The following is a 22,398-nucleotide window of genomic DNA, read 5'->3' as shown; positions in this document are numbered from 1 at the left end:
ACACTCGACTTATCGTGACTACATTTAAGATGGCGGCGGGCGCTAAACTTCTTGCAGTTACTGTCTGTATAAATCTACTTGTAAATAAACTACCGGTGCTTTTTATGAGTTCTCAATGTCTCGTTTTAAATGTCAGGGCCCTTGGAAGTCTACCAATGAAGTGTGGAGCTACTTTGTGCCTCGTAAATGGCGTAAAACAGTGATTTATTTACATGGCTCCTTCGATGCCCGATTGACTTTCATTGACAAGCTGTTGTGAGCATCGGCTAACTGACCCCAGATTTCGGACAGCAGTGGACAAGACGAGATGAGATATGCAAGGTACGTTCACACTCGGTATCATGATTCAATACACTTTAGGTCAAAATCACACCGGAGTTCTCCTTTAAAGGTCCACTGAAGTGCCTTGAAACACGCAGCGTTCTTCTATGTGGTGACGTTCTTTTAACTGAAACAAAAACATATCGCTAAGCCCCGCCCACTAATTTTGAACAGCCAATAGCGTTCCATTTATATCTGCTCGGGGCAGAGCCGTTGAGCTCGGTAAAGCCGCATTTGTAAGCTTATGACAGCCACAGACTAATAAATTACCCCACAGATTCAATATGAAACTCTTGCTAAAACGAAATAGTGATAATAATCATGCTGAGGCTGTGTAGTTTAACACATGCCGAGTCCGACCGCGCATATGAGCGCATATGATCTGCTCCGCGTCTCTGTGTAGGGGGCGGGACACTACGGACTCTAGAGAGCATTTTATTGGACAGAACGTTTGATCTGAAACTGAAGTGCGCGGTGATATCATCAAAATCCTTGATTCATATTGGCGGAAGTGACGAGAGTGTAAGTTTTGAATGCCCATATCTTGTAAAAGCGAATTTTGTCACTGCTTTGAAACACACTAGCTTATAGATAATCTTAAAACTAATATATTCATACTAAAAGCCAAAAAACTTTAATTTTGATTTCAGGGGGACTTTAAGGTTTCAGTACATATTTTTGAACAAAAAAGTAAATAATTGTAATAATTAAATTTATTAAATTATTAATATTAATAATGTGTGACCCTGGACCACAAAAACTGTCATAAGGGTAATTTTTTCATCTGAAAGCTGAATAAATAAGTTCAGCCTTAAATAAATATGTTAGGCTAGGACAATATTTTGCCAAGATACAACTATTTGAAAATCTGGAATCTGAGGGTGCAAAAAATTCAAAATACCGAGAAAATCGCCTTTAAAGTTGCCCAAATGAAGTTTTTAGCAATGTATATTATGTTTTGATATATTTATGTTTTAATATATTTACGGTAAAAAAAATTACAAAATATCTTTTTGGAACATGATCTTTACTTTATATTCTAAAGATTTGTGGCATAAAACAAAAATTGATAAGTAACTGAGATCAATCAGTCTGGAAAGGGTTAAAAAGCTATTTCTAAAGCTTTGGGACTCCAGCGAACCACAGTGAGAGCCATTATCCACAAATGGCAAAAACATGGAACAGTAGTGAACCTTCCCAGGAGTGGACGGCCGACCAAAATTACCCCAAGAGCGCAACAACGACTCATCCAAGAGGTCACAAAAGACCCCGCAACAACATCTAAAGAACTGCAGGCCTCTTGCCTCAGTTAAGGTCAGTGTTCATGACTCCAGCATAAGAAAGAGACTGGGCAAAAATGGCCTACATGGCAGAGTTCCAAAATGAAAACCGCTGCTGAGCAAAAAGAACATAAAGGCTCGTCTCAGTTTTGCCAGAAAACATCTTGATGATCCCCAAGACTTTTGGGAAAATACTCTGTGGACTGATTTCAGAAGCATTTCAGAAAAAGAACATCATACCAACAGTAAAATATTGTGGTGGTAGTGTGATGGTCTAAGACTGTTTTGCTGCTTATGGACCTGGAAGACTTGCTGTGATAAATGGAATCATATATTCAGCTGTGTACCAAAAAATCCTGAAGGACAATGTCTGGTAATCTGTTCGTGACCTCAAGCTGAAGCGAACTTGGGTTCTGCAGCAGGACAATGATTCCAAACACACCAGCAAATCCACCTCTGAATGGCTGAAGAAAAACAAAATGAAGACTTTGGAGTGGCCTAGTCAAAGTCCTGACCTGAATCTTATTGAGATGCTGTGGCATGACCTTAAAAGGCAGTTAATGTTCGAAAACCCTCCAATGTGTCTGAATTACAACAGTTCTGCCAAGATGAGTGGGCCAAAATTCCTACACAGCGCTGTAACAGACTCATTGCAAGTTATCGCAAACACTTGATTGCAGTTGTTGCTGCTAAGGGTGGCCCAACCAGTTATTAAGTTTAGGGGGCAAACACTTTTTTACACAGGGCCATGTGGGTTTGGATTTTGTTTTTCCTTCATAATAAAAAACCTTTTTTTCAGTTTTTCATTCAAAAACATGTTGTTTTTACTTGTGTTATATTTGATAAATTTTTGTTTGATGATCTGAAACATTAAAGTGTAACAAACATCCAAAAAAAAATAAAAATCAGAAAGGGGGGCCAAAACTTTTTCACACCACTGTATATACTGTAATATAAATAATATTACAAATAATATTATAAAACTGCTGAGTCCTGCTAAGGACAATAGGATACTCACAATGTTCATGAGGGTGAGGAGATAGTTCTGCACATGCTCTTTCCCATGGAACCGGACAACAGTATCATCTACTCCAAGCAGCACTTCAATATTGTAGTCATCGTCACCAGCATGTCTCCGTCTCCTTACCGTCCGGTTGACTTGTTTAGCAATGTTGTCCAGCACCCTTGGCGCATCCAATTCAGGTTCTGCAAGACAAAATGATTAGTCTCCTGACAGCACCGTATCTTCATTATTTGGCAACAACAGCAACAGAAAAAGTCCTCTCTGAATTACGATGAACTACCGTCTTGCAGGTTTTTTCACAGAAAGTGCAAGTGGATGCCAGCCAAGAACAACAGCATGCAATCCTAACAGGGAGTCTTCATGATCCAACATCAATCCAGGCTACAAACCAATGTCTTTTTTAAACGCTGATGCTAAAATAAATATTTCAAACATCTTGCTCTCTGGCTGGCTCTGGTCTACAGTGTGGGGATTGTGAGGAACATTCCTCAGGTCCTACATCCCGTCATGACACACGCATTCTTGTGTGGCCCAGCTCCCAGAAGAGTAAACACCGTCTCTAAAGTTCCACTTCAAAAGGCACAGGGCTTCCCCTCATCGACGTGCCGTGTGTCCCTCGCAGGTTCTCCAGTCCACATCGTCTCCATGCACACCCTCATTCTCCTGAGGGGCTGCCATTCACAAATGGCAAAGTACGGATAGCACACACATGGCAAACCTGCCTAACCCGCTGGCTCCAATTCTAAAAATTACTTTTGATGGCAAATGAGACCATCCAGATCACCAGTGGAAATCTACCATGTCTAGACTGCAAAATGGAGCCTCACTGCAGCCAGTGAAAGTGCAAGGTTATTAGCTCTGCAGCCCCCAAAATGTGTTAGTACAAAAATCTTTCAAGCATTTCAAGGTTTTCCACGTTGGAAGTGTGTGTGCTACAGCTTCAAGAACACAAAAAGTTATTTTAAAGAATGCTGGTGGTAACTAGGCCTGGACGATATGACCTAAAATCAAAATCTCGATTAATCAAACATTTTACCTAAAATACAACTAATAAACAATTTTTTACAATAATTTACTGTGAGATGCAGTGCTCAGAAAAACGCAACGCATACTCTGCTATGTTGCTACCTCCGTGGTCTTCTGATTGGCTCACAGTTTTGGAACTGACATGGATGAGTGGTGCTGTGTGTGTAAAAGTTTAAATTCTTTTAACTTGACACAGCATCTTAAATGCGGCACTTACATGCGAGACACTGCAAAAACGAACAAGCTCAATGTATAGCACCGACTAAGGGAAAGTATTTACAGGATAAAAAAATAGAATAATCGTCAAGTGAAAACTATGTCGGTTAGAGGTTCTGAATTTCGGTTTCCATTACTTTTCGAATAATTGCCCCAAAGTTGTGATGCCCATTGACTTCCACTAGATGTAAAGAATTTTCTCAAAATATTTTCTTGTATATGCTCCACAAAAAGAAAATTAAAGTCATGAGGAAATTATGACAGAATTTTCATTTTTTGGGTTAACTATCCTTTATAAATTTAATAAATAAGGAACTAATTGATGTATAATTGATAAATCTGTGTATAAATCATAACCAGGGTGGCCAGGTTTTCACAACAAACCCCCCCCCCAATTGCTACTCAAAACTAACCCAAAACTAGCGCAATGGCATTTTAATGGGGGGGGGGCCCAGATTTTTTGCTCACATCTTGGAATTTGTTGCACACACATAAACACAAAACTTAAAAACTCTTTGGGCACATCCCTACAGTACTTCTTATAATAACACCCCTATAGCAACCCCTAGTTCTCTCTCTCTCTCTCTCTCTCTCTCTCTCTCTCTCGTTAATTAATTAGAATTTATTTAAATAAATATCATATTGGCGCTACTTTATTTCACTAAAGAATTCTACCTCTAACGAGCTGTAGATAAGAACAAATTAATAACAGCTGTTGTCCATGCTAGGAAATATAATGACCACTCAAAGTGAATTATATCAATAATTTTAATAGCACGGCCATTCAAAACCCGAGGGTCTACCATGTGCATACAAAAGCGATCACTGACAATCATTTTGAGCGGGAATTAATGTAAACAGGTGGGACAAAAAATCAGATATGGTCAAAAGATCGTATCTGTGCATTAAGATTTGCAGTGTAAATGTTATTCTTCTGGTTATTTCCGTACAGCAGCTAATGAACCGAAAGTCTCACACATTCATAGTAAACGGCTTACTTATGTGTCGAAAAATAAGTTATGTTACAAGATTTTTTGAACCCTTTAATATAAAGCATGTCTCATGTTTAGGACAAATTGTATTATGCTCTTTCCCACAGCAGCTCAATCTGTGTCCTCTGCTATTTTTTTCAGATGCGCTGGCCTTGTATCAAATCACTGAATATTTATTATAAAAAATATATCAATATATCATACAAACTCAATATCGATATATATCATACAAACTCCGCCCAGACTTAATTCTAGTCAAGGTTTGCTAGGTTTTACCAGGCCAAGGAAAACACAATACAATTTTAATAAGCATTATATAAAAAATAAACAAAATAAAAATTGTCTTACTGAAAAATGTTTTCAGGTTGAGAGGACAAAAATGTCATTATCTCTGTATAACAACAACCAAAGTGAAAGGAAGGTCTCCACCATTACAAAAAAACAAATGAGTGTGTGTTTGTGCTCACCTCCACTCGATCTCATTTCGATTCTTTGCTCGTAAAACACGACCCACAACTGTGGGCTAGCCTTGAAAGCCTCATTCTGAACAATATAAAATCAGGAGGTTGTAGACTGCTGTGGAGGAGAAATTGGATGCATACATAGCATCTTTTAAAATGATGACACAAAGAAATGTTTAGAGCACCTTGAATTTTAACACTTTGGTTTTACATTCTTTTATGCAACTAACATAATTACCACACAACCTTTTGCCACAAAAGCTTAATTCAGAGTGCTGAATATCACATAAATTTTTCTCCCAGAGCAAAAGTCTACTTAAAAGATTAGGAGTTTACATAAAAGCGCAATTTTGCATGATTACATATACAGTGTGTTTAATATAAAATTGCACATGCTGTCATGATGAAAGCGCTCTTAGTAGGACAAAATGAACAAATTGAATTGACAGTACATGGCTCCTTTATTATCACAAAATCCGCTTACTCTGACATTATTTGTTAAACAAATTGGGCATGCTAAAACCACCTAGGAATCCAATTACATTTTTAAACAAGGATATAAAAGGCTTCAATGTGGTGTATCTTGACAGGAGTGGTGTGACTGGATTTCACTTTTTTCTCGGTTTTGAAAATAGGTCCCTTTGCTCTCCTCACAGAAAACTTGTTTTAGGATTAACGACCATCTATTTGATGGGTAAAGGTGGTTTTCCTTCCCTGGAAGCATAAACAATTAGCTGGCAACAGTGTGCTAATAACAAGCAGCATCAGGATCAAAAGATGCTGCAGGAGGCAGTTTCGGTGAAATTCTTCCATGTGGCGTTCAAGGATAACACCACTAGCTGTGATCTAATGTGCTGGGAGCTACTTTAACTCTTTATTAGGACATAAGAGAACTCTTGTAAACGAGAGCAGCTGATTTAGCAAACATCGCCCTCCTAAAGCTGGAGTATGACAGCAGGAGGGTTTACTGTACGCGGGTTTCAAGAACAAGGGATCAAGGGATCTTTAACTTTTAATTGTGACTGAATATCTCCCGCTGATCTTAATTAATTCTTATCTATTTCTATTTGTTCAACGGGTCTCCATAGTTGAACAAAGGAGCTTATATCCATTATGCTGAAAAGTCTCATAAGGCGTCAGATAAAACAGAATCTACTCTTTAGCTATCAAACACACTGAACCCATTAGGACGAGAGAGAAAAATTATTTTCTTTATCCCGCTGAGACTTGATGCCATCTATGATCGCTGGTGTCAATTCATTCGCTTCCACAGTGAATGCAGTTATGGCACAAATCAGTTTTAATTATTTTCCCATTCATGTCATCTGGCCTGTGGTTCAGAATGAATGCAGACTGACTGTCAAAATTTCTCTATTCTTAATGGTTCTGTAGTTCAGAATCAACAGAGACAGAACATCCAAAGATGTCTATAAATGTAAAAAGAAAGTGCATATGCAGTTTATATAAAAATACTGTATGTAATTCATACTAAAACACATGGAGCTGGGCAAAAACGTACTGGCCAACTGTGGATCATACACTGGGCTGGTGAGTTCATTCCGGCTGTTCAATTACTCTGTGCATTATTCACGGGTTTTCAATGCATGGCAAACCCTAGGCTGTCATGTTTGATAATGGGGATGATTTGTAGTTTTGGCCTCAAGTCTCCAGCAGAAAATTTCTCATTTGACAGCATAATTAATGCACAATAGACAGTCACAGCACTGCTTTCTAAAAGGGTTTTGTAGTGTAATTACATTTGAAAGCAGTTTAAACAAGACCACATACAGTTCCACAAGTATTTACCTGAAAAAAGAAATCGAAACCAATTTATTCCTGTGATAGCTCAGCAATCATTACTCCAGTCTTCAGTGCCACATGATCCTCCAGAAATCATTCAATTGTTTTCCATGAATGCATTTATTAGAAATAGAACAGTTCTAATGCCATGTTGAAAGTTCGAGCAAAGCATGCTAACTGTTCTGTCATTGGCAGCACAGAACACTATTTAGAGTCCACCCTCAAAAGGAGTCAAGAGAGCAGTGGATTTATTGATTTATTTACTGTATATTACGCTGCTGCTACACAGATCTAATATAAACGTGATTTCTTTCCCAACTGTTTACCTTCACAGACATAAACAACTTTTTTTGTAATTCATGTGTGTTTTTAACATAAACTTGTGTGTATTTGACAGTTTAAGCGCAATAAGACATGAAAGCGCACATGCTTCGGATGTTTGCGTTTAGAAAACCCTATATTAAAAGTGGTTTAAAACACATGATTTCAGTGTGACAGATATGATAATCAAAACCAAACAGATGTTTTTTTTATATAGTATATATATAGTATCTGAGTTAGGCACAGTCCTATTCTGGAAAAGGGGGCGGGGAGCAGCAGCTCTTTTGCATTTATAGAGACATTCTGCACAGCGTGTTTATGATATAATACTGTAAATAATCTGTGGGGTATTTTGAATTAAAACTTCACAGACACATTCTGGGAACACCTGGGACTGATTTTACATCTTGTAAAAATGATAGGTCTCCTTTAATGCATCCTTGCTGAATAAAAAAGAAAAGCTTGATGTTATGCCATATATTAAAACTATTAATAGATAAATATTTGAGTCAAACGATGAAATTTTGGCAAAAACTGAAGTAACTGTATATAACTCTTTGTTTTATAAAACAACATCACACTCACATTTGCCCTGTTTTACTAAATACCCATGCTGTGATTCAACACCTGGACACAGATAATCATACAATATTCAGCACAACAGCACTCATGCTCAAGTGACACTGTTTAAATGTATTTTGCTTACCATAGAAATCTGAAGTGTACTCAAGCTGTCACGGCATTGTTTCACATACACGTGAAAGACATTTGACAGGTAAATCTCACCGCTGGCTCAAAGAACAATATCCTTACAGTCAAGAAGGAAAATAGGAAAGCACTTTCCTGTCATGCTGATATACTGTTGTTGTTGATGCTGTAAATATAATATAAAAACAGTTGGTGTCAGTGGGTTCAGCTCTCAAAGGGCCTTCTCTCAGCCTTGGACGGGATGCCATGAAAGTGAAAGAATGAATGCCTATATTTCATTCATGAGAATGAAAATCTCATGTGGTGTGGTATTATTCACAAATACTGCCTATTACGCTCCAGTGAGTGCAGGGAGCTTGAAGGATGATGGGATATGTCATATTTGATGACTACACAGAGACACTGTGCCACTTCTATTGCCTTTTACACTTTGTTTTCCAGCTTGGGATGGCCCATGTGGATGACCTCTTAACAACCCAGATGTAAACACCCCAGACACACACACACACACACACACACACACACACACACACACATACAAAGAGAGAGAGAGAGAAACAAGCCATGAAGTTCTCTCCCAGACAACATTATGCCTCCCAAAACAAAAACAGATGTGTCCACACATTGACGGAAATGCAGCTAGGACCTGATATGGACATTCAAAATATAAGCCTCTTGCTAGAAAGCAAACATTAAAACACTGTAAATAAGAAAATGGCACTAAGAGCTGCACATGATAAACATTAGTCTATTAAACACCAGAGTAAACACTTAAAACATTCGCCAAGTCTTTTCAATAAGTAAACCAGCTGATAACATCACAAATGCACAATTTTAATGCCTTGCATGTGGTTTTTACTAATTTAAAACTGCATGAAAGCCAGAAGCTAAATAAGTGGGACATGAAAAGAAACTCCCTGCATAATATATCCACATCAGCATCTCGAGAGGAATACATTCTTGGATGATAACCCCAGTCACTGAGCATGATCTCTGCCAGATTTCCCTCTCGTAGTTTATTTCTGTTAATAAATTACTCATGGAATAAAATACGCAGCAGTTATGACATCATCCCGCGGGCCAAGAATTCAAAGAATTTTGTCTATTTGCCGATGTCTAATTCCAGCGAACTCTGCACAGACAGGAAAGAAGAAGGGTATTGTGGGACGGTAATACAGCCAGGCCTGTTTGACTGCCAGATGGCATGTCAAAGGGGTGATTCAATGGAACTGAGACTCGCAGAGTAACTTCCCAACTCTAATGACACATTCAAATGATCAAAAAAAAAAAAAAAAAAAAAAGCCTTCAAGGTTGTCCTCTGCTTGACACACTTCAGATCCAAGACTGGAGAATAATTATAACAATGGCTCATGGAATAAATGAATCAACTATTACGACATATTTTCTAAAGGGAATATGGAAAGAACAGTGCCTGAGTGATTCATTTCACAGAACAATTCATTTCAGAGCGTAATTGGGCCAATTCGCCACACATAACACACAATATTCTCCTGTTGACTGGCTGGAGCTGAACTCCGAAAAGAAAGGGTCTCTGATGGAGAACTGGAGGGCTGCACTTACTGCACCTCTCCGTCTCTCTGGCGAAAAGTTCAAGCTTGGCAGAAAAAGCTTTGTTGGGTGGTTCCAATTAAAACTTGAGATGGTGTACACAATGCTAAATGAGAGCAATGGCTGATATTCTTGTGCTCGCTTTTTTTTTATTTGCATTAGCCATTTATCAAAATTCATTGTGTGGCTTTTAGTTTAATAAATGTGAGTGGCTCCTCAGCTGAGGAACCCATTTCCCATCATGCAGGGTTGAATTAAACATTAATATTTCATTACAAAAGGAGGCTTTAGCCAAGAACAACTTATGGAAGCACGTAATTCTCTCTTTGACTCAAGGATCAAAATCGGTCATGGTACAAGCCTACAGGAAGAATTATAGAAACCAAAAGCCAAATTCATTCATTTTCTTCATACAACATGATAATAGGGGCAGGTGTACATTTCCAGTTCCTGCTTCAACTAAAACACCAACTAAACTTTTAAAAAATGCAAATGCCCCAGGCAAGATCAGCGTTATATCCCATTATACTTGTCGGATGTTCAAACCAAACAGCATATACCTAAAGTTTGCAGTGACTTGCCCAAAGGCATGCTGTATGTACACTCGCTAAAGATGTACTTATTATTTAAGCCATATTTCTAGTATGCACTATCAGTGTTGTAACTGGCAATACTTGTCTCAATGGGCTCTTGGTTTTCTTACATGTGACATTTTCAACTTGGCACATCATAGAGGGCCAAAAAAATGCTTTTCTTACTTTGATTTTTTTTTTTTTTTTTTGTCTTGTTTCCAGTCAAAATATCTAAAAAAATTTAAATCAAAAAGGATTTTCTAGACAAGTAAAAATTTGTTTCTTGTTTTCAGAAAAAACAAGTCTATATTAAGAGTGTTTTTGCTTGAAACAAGCAAAATAATCTGCCAATGGGGTAAAAAAAATAATCTTGTTTTCTGTATAAAATAAGATTTTTTTTGCTTACCCCATTGGCAGATTATTTTGCTTGTTCTAAGCAAAAACTCACTTCATTTTGACTTGTTTTTTCTGAAAACAAGAAAATAATTTTTACTTGTCTAGAAAATCCTTCTTGATTTAAGGATTTTTATATATTTTGGCTGGAAACAAGACAAAATCTAAATAAGAAAAGCATTTTTTTTACAGTGTGATGCTAGAAGCTTTATCTCATCCCCTTGGTTGTCCATTTTTGTTCTGGCTAATTTCTAAACCAAAAAAGCAGGACTCGTTTGTAAGAGTTAATTATTAAAGGGGCTTGAGCATTAGATTAGCGAGAACATTAAAAGTCCCCTCACTTGCTTCTGAATGAAAAGGCAAAAAGCCTAAAAAATGTTTCCTACCTCATGAATATAAGAATTAGACTTAATAGCAAAATGTTGCTTTTATCATCTACTTTGCCAGGATCCCTGATCAAGAAACGTTCAATAGCACCATGATGAAATCTCCGGCAACTGCACATGGGTTGCTAAAGACTGCTAATCAGCTAAACTACAAAGTGTTTTCTAAGATGACGGCAGACGTCTCCAGGCGAATGCAAAAATCACCTCCTATGACTTTGTTTATACCAATTAACACTCTAAGAACTTCCTACTCAGAATTGCTGGTGCAAATCTAACTTGCTTGTGTGTCTTCATGTGTCAGTGGTGGGTTTTTATTGTGATCATCTGGGCTGGGAAAGAGGCTAGCTTTCTATTTAGTCCAATGAAAAGGTACTTTAAAGCCTTTTATTCCTGATGTGGGAAAATATTTATGTTGACATCTTTGACAGCACAATGGAAGAGGAGGGGACTTTGGAATGGCTCTTTGAGGGATGTCATTACTCACAATTTAGCCCCTTGTGTTCACTGCTTAACCACATAGCTTTACTCTGTTGATCCCTAATGTGTTAGAAAAGCCAACTGTCCTTGCTTGTGTAGCTTTCACTGAGTGAATTCAAGGTCTAAAGCACTGGAGACAACAGATGGGCAATAAGCTTCAGAACCTAGTAAATAGTCACCGCTATGCCCAATACTATGTGCATTAAATGTCTGTCATTTTTAAGTGAATGGTGAAAATAGCTCAATTTCCTACCGTGTTTGAATTTTGACCACAATATGTACAGCTGTAATTGTTTTTTCCTGTAACATATGATAGTCATCAGCTGCCATTTACATTTAAAGAGAAAGGTCACCCAAAAATGAACATTTTGTCATTAAGTACTCACCCTCATCTCGTTCCAAACCCGTAAGACCTTTGTTCATCTTCAGAACATAAATTAAGATATTTTTGATGAAATCCAAGAGCTTTCTGACCCTGGACAGACAGCAATGCAACTGACACGCTCAAGGCCCAGAAAGGTAGTAACGATATTGTGAAAATATTCCATGTGACATCAGTGGTTCAACCATAATGTTATAAAGCTACAAGAATACTTTTTGTGCACTGAAGAGAAGAAATATTTGGTTTCTTTGCGCACAAAAAGTAAAATTACGGTTAAACCAATGATGTCCTGACTACCTTTTTAGGTCTTGAACGTGGTAGTTCCCTTGCTGTCTATTACCCCTTTTCCACCAAGGCAGTTTGAGTGCTGGTTCAGAGCCAGGGCCTAGTTTCAAATGGTTTTTTTGTCTTTAGACAGCCAAAGCACCAGCTCGGAACCAGGAAAAGTGGTAGCACAAGACAAACAGAAATTTTTGACTGGGCAAAAATAGCAGCTAAACACAAACTGTTTTGGATGCCGACATAGGTCTGCAAAACCATTGTTGATATTAGGCTTGTTCGGGATGTGTTGTTTTAGTCTCATCTGACCAAAACACTTTCACCCAGTTCTCCTCTGAATCATTCAGATGTTCATTGGCAAACTTCAGATGGGCCTGTACATGTGCTTTCTTGAGCAGGGGGACTTTGCGGGCACTGCAGAATTTTAGTCCTTCACAGCGTAGTGTGTTACCAATTGTTTTCTGATTTCTCACCATTCTCATTATCATCAAAACTCCATGAGGTGAGATCTTGCATGGAGCCCCAGACCGAGGGAGATTGACAGTTATTTTGTGTTTCTTCCATTTGCGAATAATCGCACCAACTGTTGTCACCTTCTCAACAGACCGCTTGGTGATGGCCTTGTAACCCATTCCAGCCTTGTGTAGGTCTACAATCTTGTCCCTGACATCCTTGGACAGCTCTTTGGTCTTGGCCATGGTGGAGAGTTTGGAATCTGATTGATTGATTGCTGCTGTGGACAGGTAACAACAGGCTTCTTTTATACAGGCTCTGTGGTGGCTCTCTAGCCCGTGAAAAAGCAAACTAGTTCTTAGAAGGTTTGCCAGTCGAACCACAAGCGGCAATAGCACTAGCTCTGAACTTGTACCTGGTCAGAAAGTTCTCACACTTCATAATAAATATCTTAATTTGTGTTCTGAAGATGACATCAGGGTGATGATGACAGAATTCTCATTTTTGGTTTAAATTGTCTTCTACAGCTTTTGTTATTTGACAGGGATTCGTTTTTTCAGTTGAAATTTCAGTGCATCCTCACAAGGCACAGCAATAAAGAAAGGACAATAAAATAAATTAAGTCCAGATATGAAGAGTTGAAAACTGTTTTACTACCACTGATAAGCGGATTAAGGTTGACAAAATGTCTCAATCTTCAGTTAAGTCTTTCACAGATAACAGCTCTCTTTCATCATACACTTGTGCATTGTGGAGGGATTATGTGTCTAAGTGGCTGTTTTCATTTTTCTCAGCTGTTTGTATTGAAGGCCCCCCAATTCCATCAAGCTCAGCGGGCTCCATTTCAAGCCGTTTTCCATTCGCCAAATCTGGACCTACCCCTTGAGATGCTGTCAGGTCGGAAACAAAAGCTGAAATCGTTACACCTCTACACCTTCCAGACCAAATCCGACAGGGATTCTCAAAGGGAGCACAGTCTCTTTGTCTCTCCCTTCGTTTTTGATCTAACATGTTTGATTTGAAAGCCTAGCAACTGCAGCATGCTAATAGACGCCTTACCCAGCACGGTATGCCGTGGCTGTCGACCACCGTAATTGTTATTCCCTTTGGTTAAACTCATCTCTCCAGGGGATGGAGCCAATCTTTAGAGCCAGTGACAAATCACCTGAGGAGTAACCGAAACATGTACTGCAACCAAGACAAAGTAGGCGTCCAGCAGCCTGGCCTGCAATTTACACTAAATGGGTTCATCAATGTCCTGATGTTATCTGTTCCCCCAGACCTCATGACCTTTCAGATAGATGACTCAGAGTCTTTGGAGGGAGACTGAATCTAGATTACGCTGGCAATTTCTGATTTGTTATCGAGAGTGAGAACTCTGTGGCAAGTCTGTTATAATCTCACAGCTGTGCTTCACGTTGTTGCTGTGTCATTTAGGAGCCTTGCTGTCATCCATTACAGCCACTGCACAGACACGTTGATAAAGCTGTGCGGTAACCATGTTAAGCAGATAACGGAGCTGTTCCGCCCGCTTTTAATACACTCCTCGGCGAGCTGGAATTTATCGGCACAAAAGCAAAAATCATTAAGAGGCGCTTTTTATTCTGTGGCCTTAGGGAACACTTTCTATTATTCACGCCCAAAACTGTCTATGTATAGTATGGCTCAGATAAGAAGTATCACTTGGGTGATTTACTTCCTTAGCAATTGTAATCAAGCATGTTTAAAGAAGAGCTCAACATCACAGAATGAGTTTGACTGCATAAAACAGCATGGCCTGGATTACGTACACTGAGGGAGGGACGGCCTGTTGCTAATCTCATTATGGACTAAACTGTGTAGGCAGTGGTGAGCACCATATACCATTCAAATCTGGCTCTCAAACACCTGGAAATGAACCAAGCTGTGCATGCTAATTTACATTTAGATTAACTTTGCCATCACCTTACACTCAAAGTCCATCTAAAAAAATAGAAGGTAAATTTAATAACCTTGTTAAAGGTGCATTTAATATTTTTTGGTAGAATTTTCCAGCTTTGTGTACTTTACTAATACCACTGCTGTGTCTCAGAGTTTAATGTAAATGTACCTGTGCAACAATTTTGTCTGTCATTTCATCAAATGTTTCGCTAGATAAGACCCTAATTCCTCAGCTGGGATCGTGTGGAGCCCTTTGAAGCTGCATTGAAACTGTAGTTTAGACCTTCAACTCATTGATCCCCACTGAAGTCCACTATATGGAGAAAAATCCTGGAATGTTTTCCTCAAAAACCTTAATTTATTTTGACTAAAGAAAGAAAGACATGAACATCTTGGATGACATGGGGGTGAGACTAAATTATCAGAACATTTTTAGTCTGGAAGTGAACTAATGCTTTAATGTGTAAAACGTTTTAATCACACCACTGAAAGCACTTCTAAATGTAATCTTTAGCAACACAATATCTGTTCACCTAGTGTGTCTTATCCAAAGCTCTCTACATTATGTTCAAGACCAAAACCATGACCTTGGTGTTGCCATCACCATGCTATACTGTTTGAGGTACGTGAAAGGCACTTGCACACGTAACTTGATCGATGCGTTGGTCTTTTTCTTAGAGACTCTAGACACATTCACTTAAGGAAGGAGAGCTTCTGTTTTAGTCAAGAGGGCGAGCAGAGGCCCTGACCTGTGTACCACAGAAGGAGTTCAAATAACGCATGGCTGGAAACAGCACCATAAGGCTAAGCAGCGCAGCAACTTATCTCCTCTCTTAGACCTACACAGCTTGCTACGAAGGCACAATCCGAATTTGCTCAGTGGAGATGTTTTTGAAAGACAGTTGAATGCGGGCACGCAATTGAGTCTATAACATACTTGGATGAATTGGAGGCAATTACTCTTAGATACTTGTATTTCTGATGTTCATGAGATCAAACCCTATAATGAAGATACTATGCTAAAAATACAGCTATGCCCATACAACAGGCTGCCGACTAAGATAAAAAAAAAAAAACATGCTGTTAATTTAGTCCAAGATGTAGGCAACTTTTTTCTTCAGTAGAGCTGTAAAAGAATATTTTTAGATGAAACTGTGGTTCTTTGTAATTTATAACATTTATAACAATCACTTTACAGCCTATAAAAATGCATATGTGCTAAGTGCTAACTGAGGCTATGGATTAATGTTCTAAACAATGTTAACAATCGTTTTGCTTTATTAGAACTCTATATATTGTCAGGAGCCACCGGTAATAATTTTGTCTTGCCTATTTATGCTTTTTTGACTTTCAAAGTGATAGTACCCATTAGCGATGTGTCCATCACCCTGTTTGTTAATGCACCTTTTGAAGTTTCGCATCAGAAATTTGAAAAAGAAGTTTTTACCCTCGTTTTAGGTGGTTTTTTGAAAAAATAGTTAATGCAAACAACGGGAGATGGAAATGCATTTGCTGAATAAATTATTCCATGCTGCATAAACTGGTTAACCAACGGACCCATCTCATTGCACAGCATCTGAAATGTTTTTATGGTCATTCTTAAATGCCCGAGCAAATCTGTCGTCAAAGTATTTCTTTATAATTGCCTCCCAGAACTGCCTTATGCTGTGTGCACACCAATCGCTCTAGATTACTCACAGGATGTTTTTTGTCTTTTGTGTGAATAAAATCAACACGTAATCCATTCCTCCATTTTCTGATACAACCAGACATGTCAAACTGGATGTGTCATGCGAATTATCCGTTATTGTGCATGTCATTTGCATCGCCCACCACGAAATTGCATGTATTTGTGTCTTTGCATTGACTTAATCTACTCGCGTGAATAATTAAATACGCTTTTGGTGTGCACACACCATTACACAACTGTGTTCCCAAACAGCAGGCAGCCATCTCCAAAAGCAATAACCACATTTATTGTGTCATCTGCTCACTCTGAAACGCAAGTAATTTATTATATTAGAAAATTATTACATTCAATGGCTTCTCCTACTCAGTACTACTCAGTGATATTTAGTGCCAGTTTAACAGGAAGTGATGATTTTGTTCTCTTTGACTCGCTGGATGGAAACATTGCTTATTCACAAATGTTTCATGCATTAAATCCGCACTTTGGATGGAAACCCAGCTATTGGCTTGCATTTTATAATTCATCAAGGATTAAGGTTTCAGCTAAAAATCTTTTTTACTGTTCTACTGAAGAAAAAAGGCATCTACTTCTTGAGTCCAGGGCTCTACAGTACGACCATTTCACTCACATTTGCGGCTGAAACTACTATGCGCAACTATGAAAAAATATTTAGGAGCACCATGTGCGACTGACCTGATCAGCATATTTGTGTTTGTGCACAAACACAGCTTCAAAGGTTTCTACATGTTTTTGCAACGTTAAGTAATGTATCACAGACATATCTCATGAATCCTTTCATAAACAAAGTGTAGAGAGAGAGAGTAAATAAGAGATTGATTGTGCAGTATATGTCATGATCTGGGCTGTGGGGCTTCCCTCAGCCACCTGAGGTCGCTGTTCCCTTTCCCTAGCACTGCACTTCCCTGATTGTATACACCTGTCATTGTCATTAGCACTCATCATCCCCACATCTGTTCACAATCACACAGACTATAAGAACTCTCATTTCCCACTCATCTTCCTGGCTGCATTGTTGTGTATGTTCTGTCTTAGTGCTTATATCTTTGCTCTTGACCGTGTTTCTTGTTTTGCTTTGTGTTCTAGTCGTGTTGTGCCGTGTTGGCCTTTTGTTTGTTTGTTTACTTGTGTTTATTTAATTAAAATCTTCTTCCCCGCACTTAGACTCAGACCCCTTCCTTCTCTACGTGACAGTATAGAGTACAGTATAGCTTCGTTGATTATAATAGAGCTTTGTGAGATGAGTGACAGCTTTTAATAATTTTTAAGGGAGTTTGTAAATGAGATATTGATTTAATACAGCAGTTAAATAAACAAGAAGTTATTATTAAGTGACTTACATTGTCTGACTATAACACTATTGCCTGAGTTTCATCATCAAAAGTAGTCTGAAACAAGTCACAACTGAGCCGCTGCGCATCTCCACTCAAACACAGCTGTGTTTCTTTTATTAATGTGAAATGATTCAATTTCCCATTCATAAAGACAGTCACTTGCTTTATTCCTGAATGAACCAGCCGTTCAAACGAATCAAATGAATGATATGATTCAGTAATTAAATCAGTGTCTTGCCGCCACCTGCTGGCAGATCTTTTTAGCTTTAATGTTAAATCAGGAAGTTTGCCTTTAAATGTTTTTATTTTGCACAAAATTGCAAAAAGCCACACTTGTGGTGTTCCCGGTCACCGGACTCCAAACAATTGCTTATAAATCTGTCATTATGCTTTATATTGGATTCATTCTTTTCGTCAACTTGTTTTCTTTCATTTAGGACTGGTTTCGTGTTTCTATTTGGATCCGATTAATCATAGGCCTCATTTACCTAAAAGTAGGCACGTCATTTTTTTTAAGTGAAAAAAGCATTTTTTATGAATAAATCAGGGCTTTAAATCCTCTGAGCCTCATTAAACATATGAAAAGGTAAAAGGTAAAAGCAAAGGTTAAAATAAATTCCCCTGTAAATCACTTTAAGTAGTCAAATATCACCTTGTAATAGGAAGGCTAATTTTTATCAGATTTTTTTATTATTGTTCAGAATGTGCTCCTGAAATGTTGACTGTGCTCCTAACAAGAAAAGTAAGCGTAGAACCCTGTGAGTAAATTAAAGAGTAAATTTACATTTTTGGATGAACTATCCCTTTAATACCTTTAGAGATGTTTGTCTACATAAATGGATCATAAGTCATTCACGGAATTTTCATACAGCTAAACATTGTCAGGTTTTATAAGCAGTGCGTGAAAATTCAGAATAGATTTGATAATGCCAATAACTTTAAGGTCCACTGGCCGAATAGAGAAAACCTTTCCTCATCTTATCAGTAACACGCTGTGATTATCTAAGCAACAGGAGCGAAAGCGTAATCATCTCTGCTTACGGCATGCTTCCCACCTGGGACAATGGAATGCCATCACATCGCCATAGCAACCGGTACTACCACACAAGCACTTGACTCTTTAGAAGCGACTGAATTGAGAGGAAATCTCAAAAGGTCGCGGCCGCACAAAGGGCTCAGCTTCCCAGAGCTTCCCACTGTTCGAATGTGATTATAAAATTACTTCAACAAAAAAAGTTGCCTGTGAATTGAAAGTGCTGTCAGTCATTCACATGCCCTGATGGTGGTTTGTAAAAAGGTCTGTGTGATCTGGTTGAGAAGATGCTGTTCTGCAATAATGGGCAGGCCCACCTACAAAGAGCGTCTGACTTTAGACACACTCTGCTTTAGTACACTCTATATTTCTATAAAGTGCTATGAATGTACACTGCCGCTCAAAAGTTTGGGATCAGTAAGACTTTAATGCTTTTTAAAGAAGTCTCTTATGCTCATCAAGGCTGTATGTATTAGATCAGAAAAACAGAAAAACAAACAGTAATATTGCTGAGTGTTATTACAAAATAAAACGATGGGTTTTTTTTTAATGTACTTTAAAATATAATTTTATTCTTGTGATGCAAAGCTAAATTTTCATCAGCCATTATTCCAGTCTTCAGTCTCACATGATCCTTCAGAAGACAACTGCATATATTTAAATCACTTTTTATTTAATTTAACACGTCCTTTCTGAATAAAAGTATTAATTTCTTTCGAAAAAAGAAAGAATAAAAATTTACTGACCAAAACGTTTGAGCAGTAGTGTATATTGTGTCGAAAAGATTTCTATTTTAAATAAATGCTGTTCTTTTTTAACTTTTTATTCATCAAAGAATCCTGACAAAAAGTATCCCAAGTTCCAAAAAATACAACTGTTTCCAGCACTGATAATAAATAAGCATATTAGAATGATTTCTGAAGGATCATGTGACACTGAAGACTGGAATAATGATGCTGAAAACTTTTGATCACAGAAATCAAATAGATTTTAATATTTAATAAAATAGAAAAAAACTTTATTTTACACTGTAATAATATTTTACAACATTAAATGTTTTTCTGTATTTTTGATCATAAATGCAGCCTTGATGAGCAAAAAAAAAAAATGTTTAAAAACAAAAAATCTTACTGATCCCGAACTTTTAAACAGTAGTGTATATGTGATGTATTTGAATGTATTTTAGAAAAAGGCAATATAAAAAAACTTTTCAAAACATGATAAAGGACACTTTTCCTAGCTCAACTATTCATTTACAAGGCTAAAACAAATTATAAAAGAACTTAATCCTTTTTCTGGCTTCATTCAAACACATTTTTCCTTTGTCTGGTTTCATTCAAAAGCTAGGAAAAAATATATAGTATCTGCTCCAAACAAACACTTTTTATAGCTCTACTATTTATTCAAAACCCTAAAAAAAATAAATGAATTCATCTGCTCAAAACAAACATTTTTCCTTGTTTCATTCAAAAGCTTATAAAAAAAAACTAATTCTAAAAGAATTTATGTCCTCCAGACACTTTTCCTATTATTCGTTCAAAAGCAACAAAAGAGGACATGCACCATTAAATTCATTTAGGGACAAGCAGTATTCATGTGATAGAAAGCAAAATTACATTGCAATACCCTGCAATTGTACTTTTAGTATACTAAACTGGTATATTGAAAAAACAACTGACTTTGTGCTTAATGCACTCTTAAATGCAAATTGTACGGACGTAGTGCTGAAGTCCAACTAAATATAGTGTAGTATAATTACTAGCACTAGTAGTAGTAAGTATAGTGGAACTATTGCAAGTATACTTTAGGTACACTATAAATATTTTGCATTTAAATACAGATATTATTTAAAGATCATATGATCCTCGTCAATAATGACAATAAAACATAAATTTATTTAGCATAAATATTAAGAAATGTGCATTGTGCACAAGTAGTATTTCAAATAAAGATTAATTAAAAATGTTTATACCATTAAGTCTCTAGTGATATGTTAGTAAATATGTTATTAGACTTGAATTATACTATAAAATGAATTAGAATTATAGTATAAAATGAATTAATTTTAAATCTATTTTTTTTCTAGGGTAGTTTTTAAAGAACTGAACAACAAGTCAGCAACTTAAAACATTTATATATATATTTATATATATTAACAGTAACTTCTTGTCCTTCTGATTACTTCTTGTTCGGCTGAGAGGTCTTTCCAGCCATGCAATATTCTACCAGTATCATAAAATATACTGTATAATATATTGTTATAAATATAAAAAATAAAATTATAAATATATTGTTTTATATTGCAAATCAGTGTTATTTCAATATTGTTGGTATAGGCCTACTATTACAATTTTTGTTAATATTTTGAATTAGATTTGATTTTTATATTTTCTGCTTTAATTTTAATTTTTGTTAAAGTTTTAGTAATTTAGTTGTTTCTAATAAAAAAGTAATCTATTTAAAACACATTTATTTCATACTAAGTAAAGTTCAATTCTACTGACATATTGCTTAAAACTTACTCATATAAAAATTGAAATTAAACTTTATTTAGAGTACTACTTGTGCACAATGCACATTTCTTATTATTAAGTTTAAAAAATGTCACTATTGATGAGGACTGTATGATTTTTGAATGATATCTATCTTTAAATGCAAGATATTTAAAGTGTACCTGGAGTATATTGCAATAGTTCCACTTCAGCACAATTAAATATACTTATTAGGGCCGGGACTCGATTAAAAAATTTAATCTAATTAATTAGAGGCTTTGTAATTAATTAATCGAAATTAATCGCATTTTAATCGCATATAAATATTTGACCTGAGAACAGTGAGAAGTAAGTTTTTTTATATGGATTTTTATTATACCATTGAATAATGACTGAATACATAAGCTTAATTTCCTACCGTATTAGAGAGAAATTAAGAGGCACGTTCTTTAACGAGTCTTTCATGTCGAGAACTCTGCGCTTGTGTTTGCTTAATTATGCATTTAAACGTTAATGACCAAACCTATCATTATAAATGTTGCTGCACATGGAATATAACGCGGATAACATTTAAAAAATATTTTTATCAGGTTACACACTGATTATTTATCACTCAAACCCCTTTCTCTACCTGTCCGTTGGTCGCGCATATCCTCCATGTTTGTAGTTTTTTAACACTTTTTATGCGTGTTTGTAGTTCTAATTGAATCCTCGTTCACGGCGCAGTGTGTTGTGGGCAATATTAGCCGTAGAGTGTGCATTGATCGTTAAGTAGTAGACCATCCGGGAATCTTTGGAATACTTTTTTAAACATACTACGATTTGGGACATACAATACTATTATGCTGCGTTCACACCGCCCCAAATGTCATGCGTCAGTTGCGGCAAGATTACATGTAAAGTCAATGGTTGAGTCCGTCAGAGGTCCGTCAGAGGCTCTGCGTTGCGTTGTGTCCGTTGGATCCGTCAACTTTTCAAGCGTTACCTGCGTTTCAAGCGTCAACGCAGCAAACGCAAGCAACGCAGAAGTTCAGCTAGCTGAACTTTTGACAGACTTGACGCACTTGACGCAGTGCGTCAACCAATCAGAGTGTCTCACTGTAGCGACGTCACCACACGTATTTTGAATGAAGCGGGAGCAGAAAAAAACAACAACATACAATTCTCTGCGATTGCAGACGGCTACAAGCTTATTCTAGCCGTCTGCAATCGCAGAGAATTGTATGATCCGTCCTCGTTGTTGTATAAAGA

At 37.1% G+C, this 22,398-nt stretch overlaps 1 protein-coding gene across 1 annotated transcript in view; it reads right to left on the bottom strand.

Annotated features, from left to right (window-relative positions):
• The window catches only part of adamts3 (ADAM metallopeptidase with thrombospondin type 1 motif, 3), a 97,113-nt gene that overhangs the window by 52,500 nt on the left and 22,215 nt on the right, over nucleotides 1-22,398 (bottom strand). Inside the window, exon 5 of the mRNA XM_073839532.1 lies at nucleotides 2,620-2,807. Within this exon, the coding sequence (XP_073695633.1) occupies nucleotides 2,620-2,807 (188 nt within the window). The remainder of the gene's footprint in view (nucleotides 1-2,619; nucleotides 2,808-22,398) is intronic.

The sequence above is a fragment of the Garra rufa genome, chromosome 5, assembly GCF_049309525.1.
Source record: "Garra rufa chromosome 5, GarRuf1.0, whole genome shotgun sequence".
Classification (NCBI taxonomy): domain Eukaryota; kingdom Metazoa; phylum Chordata; class Actinopteri; order Cypriniformes; family Cyprinidae; genus Garra; species Garra rufa.
Note: the sequence above shows the minus strand (reverse complement) of the source record. Positions and strands in the feature narration are given on the sequence as shown.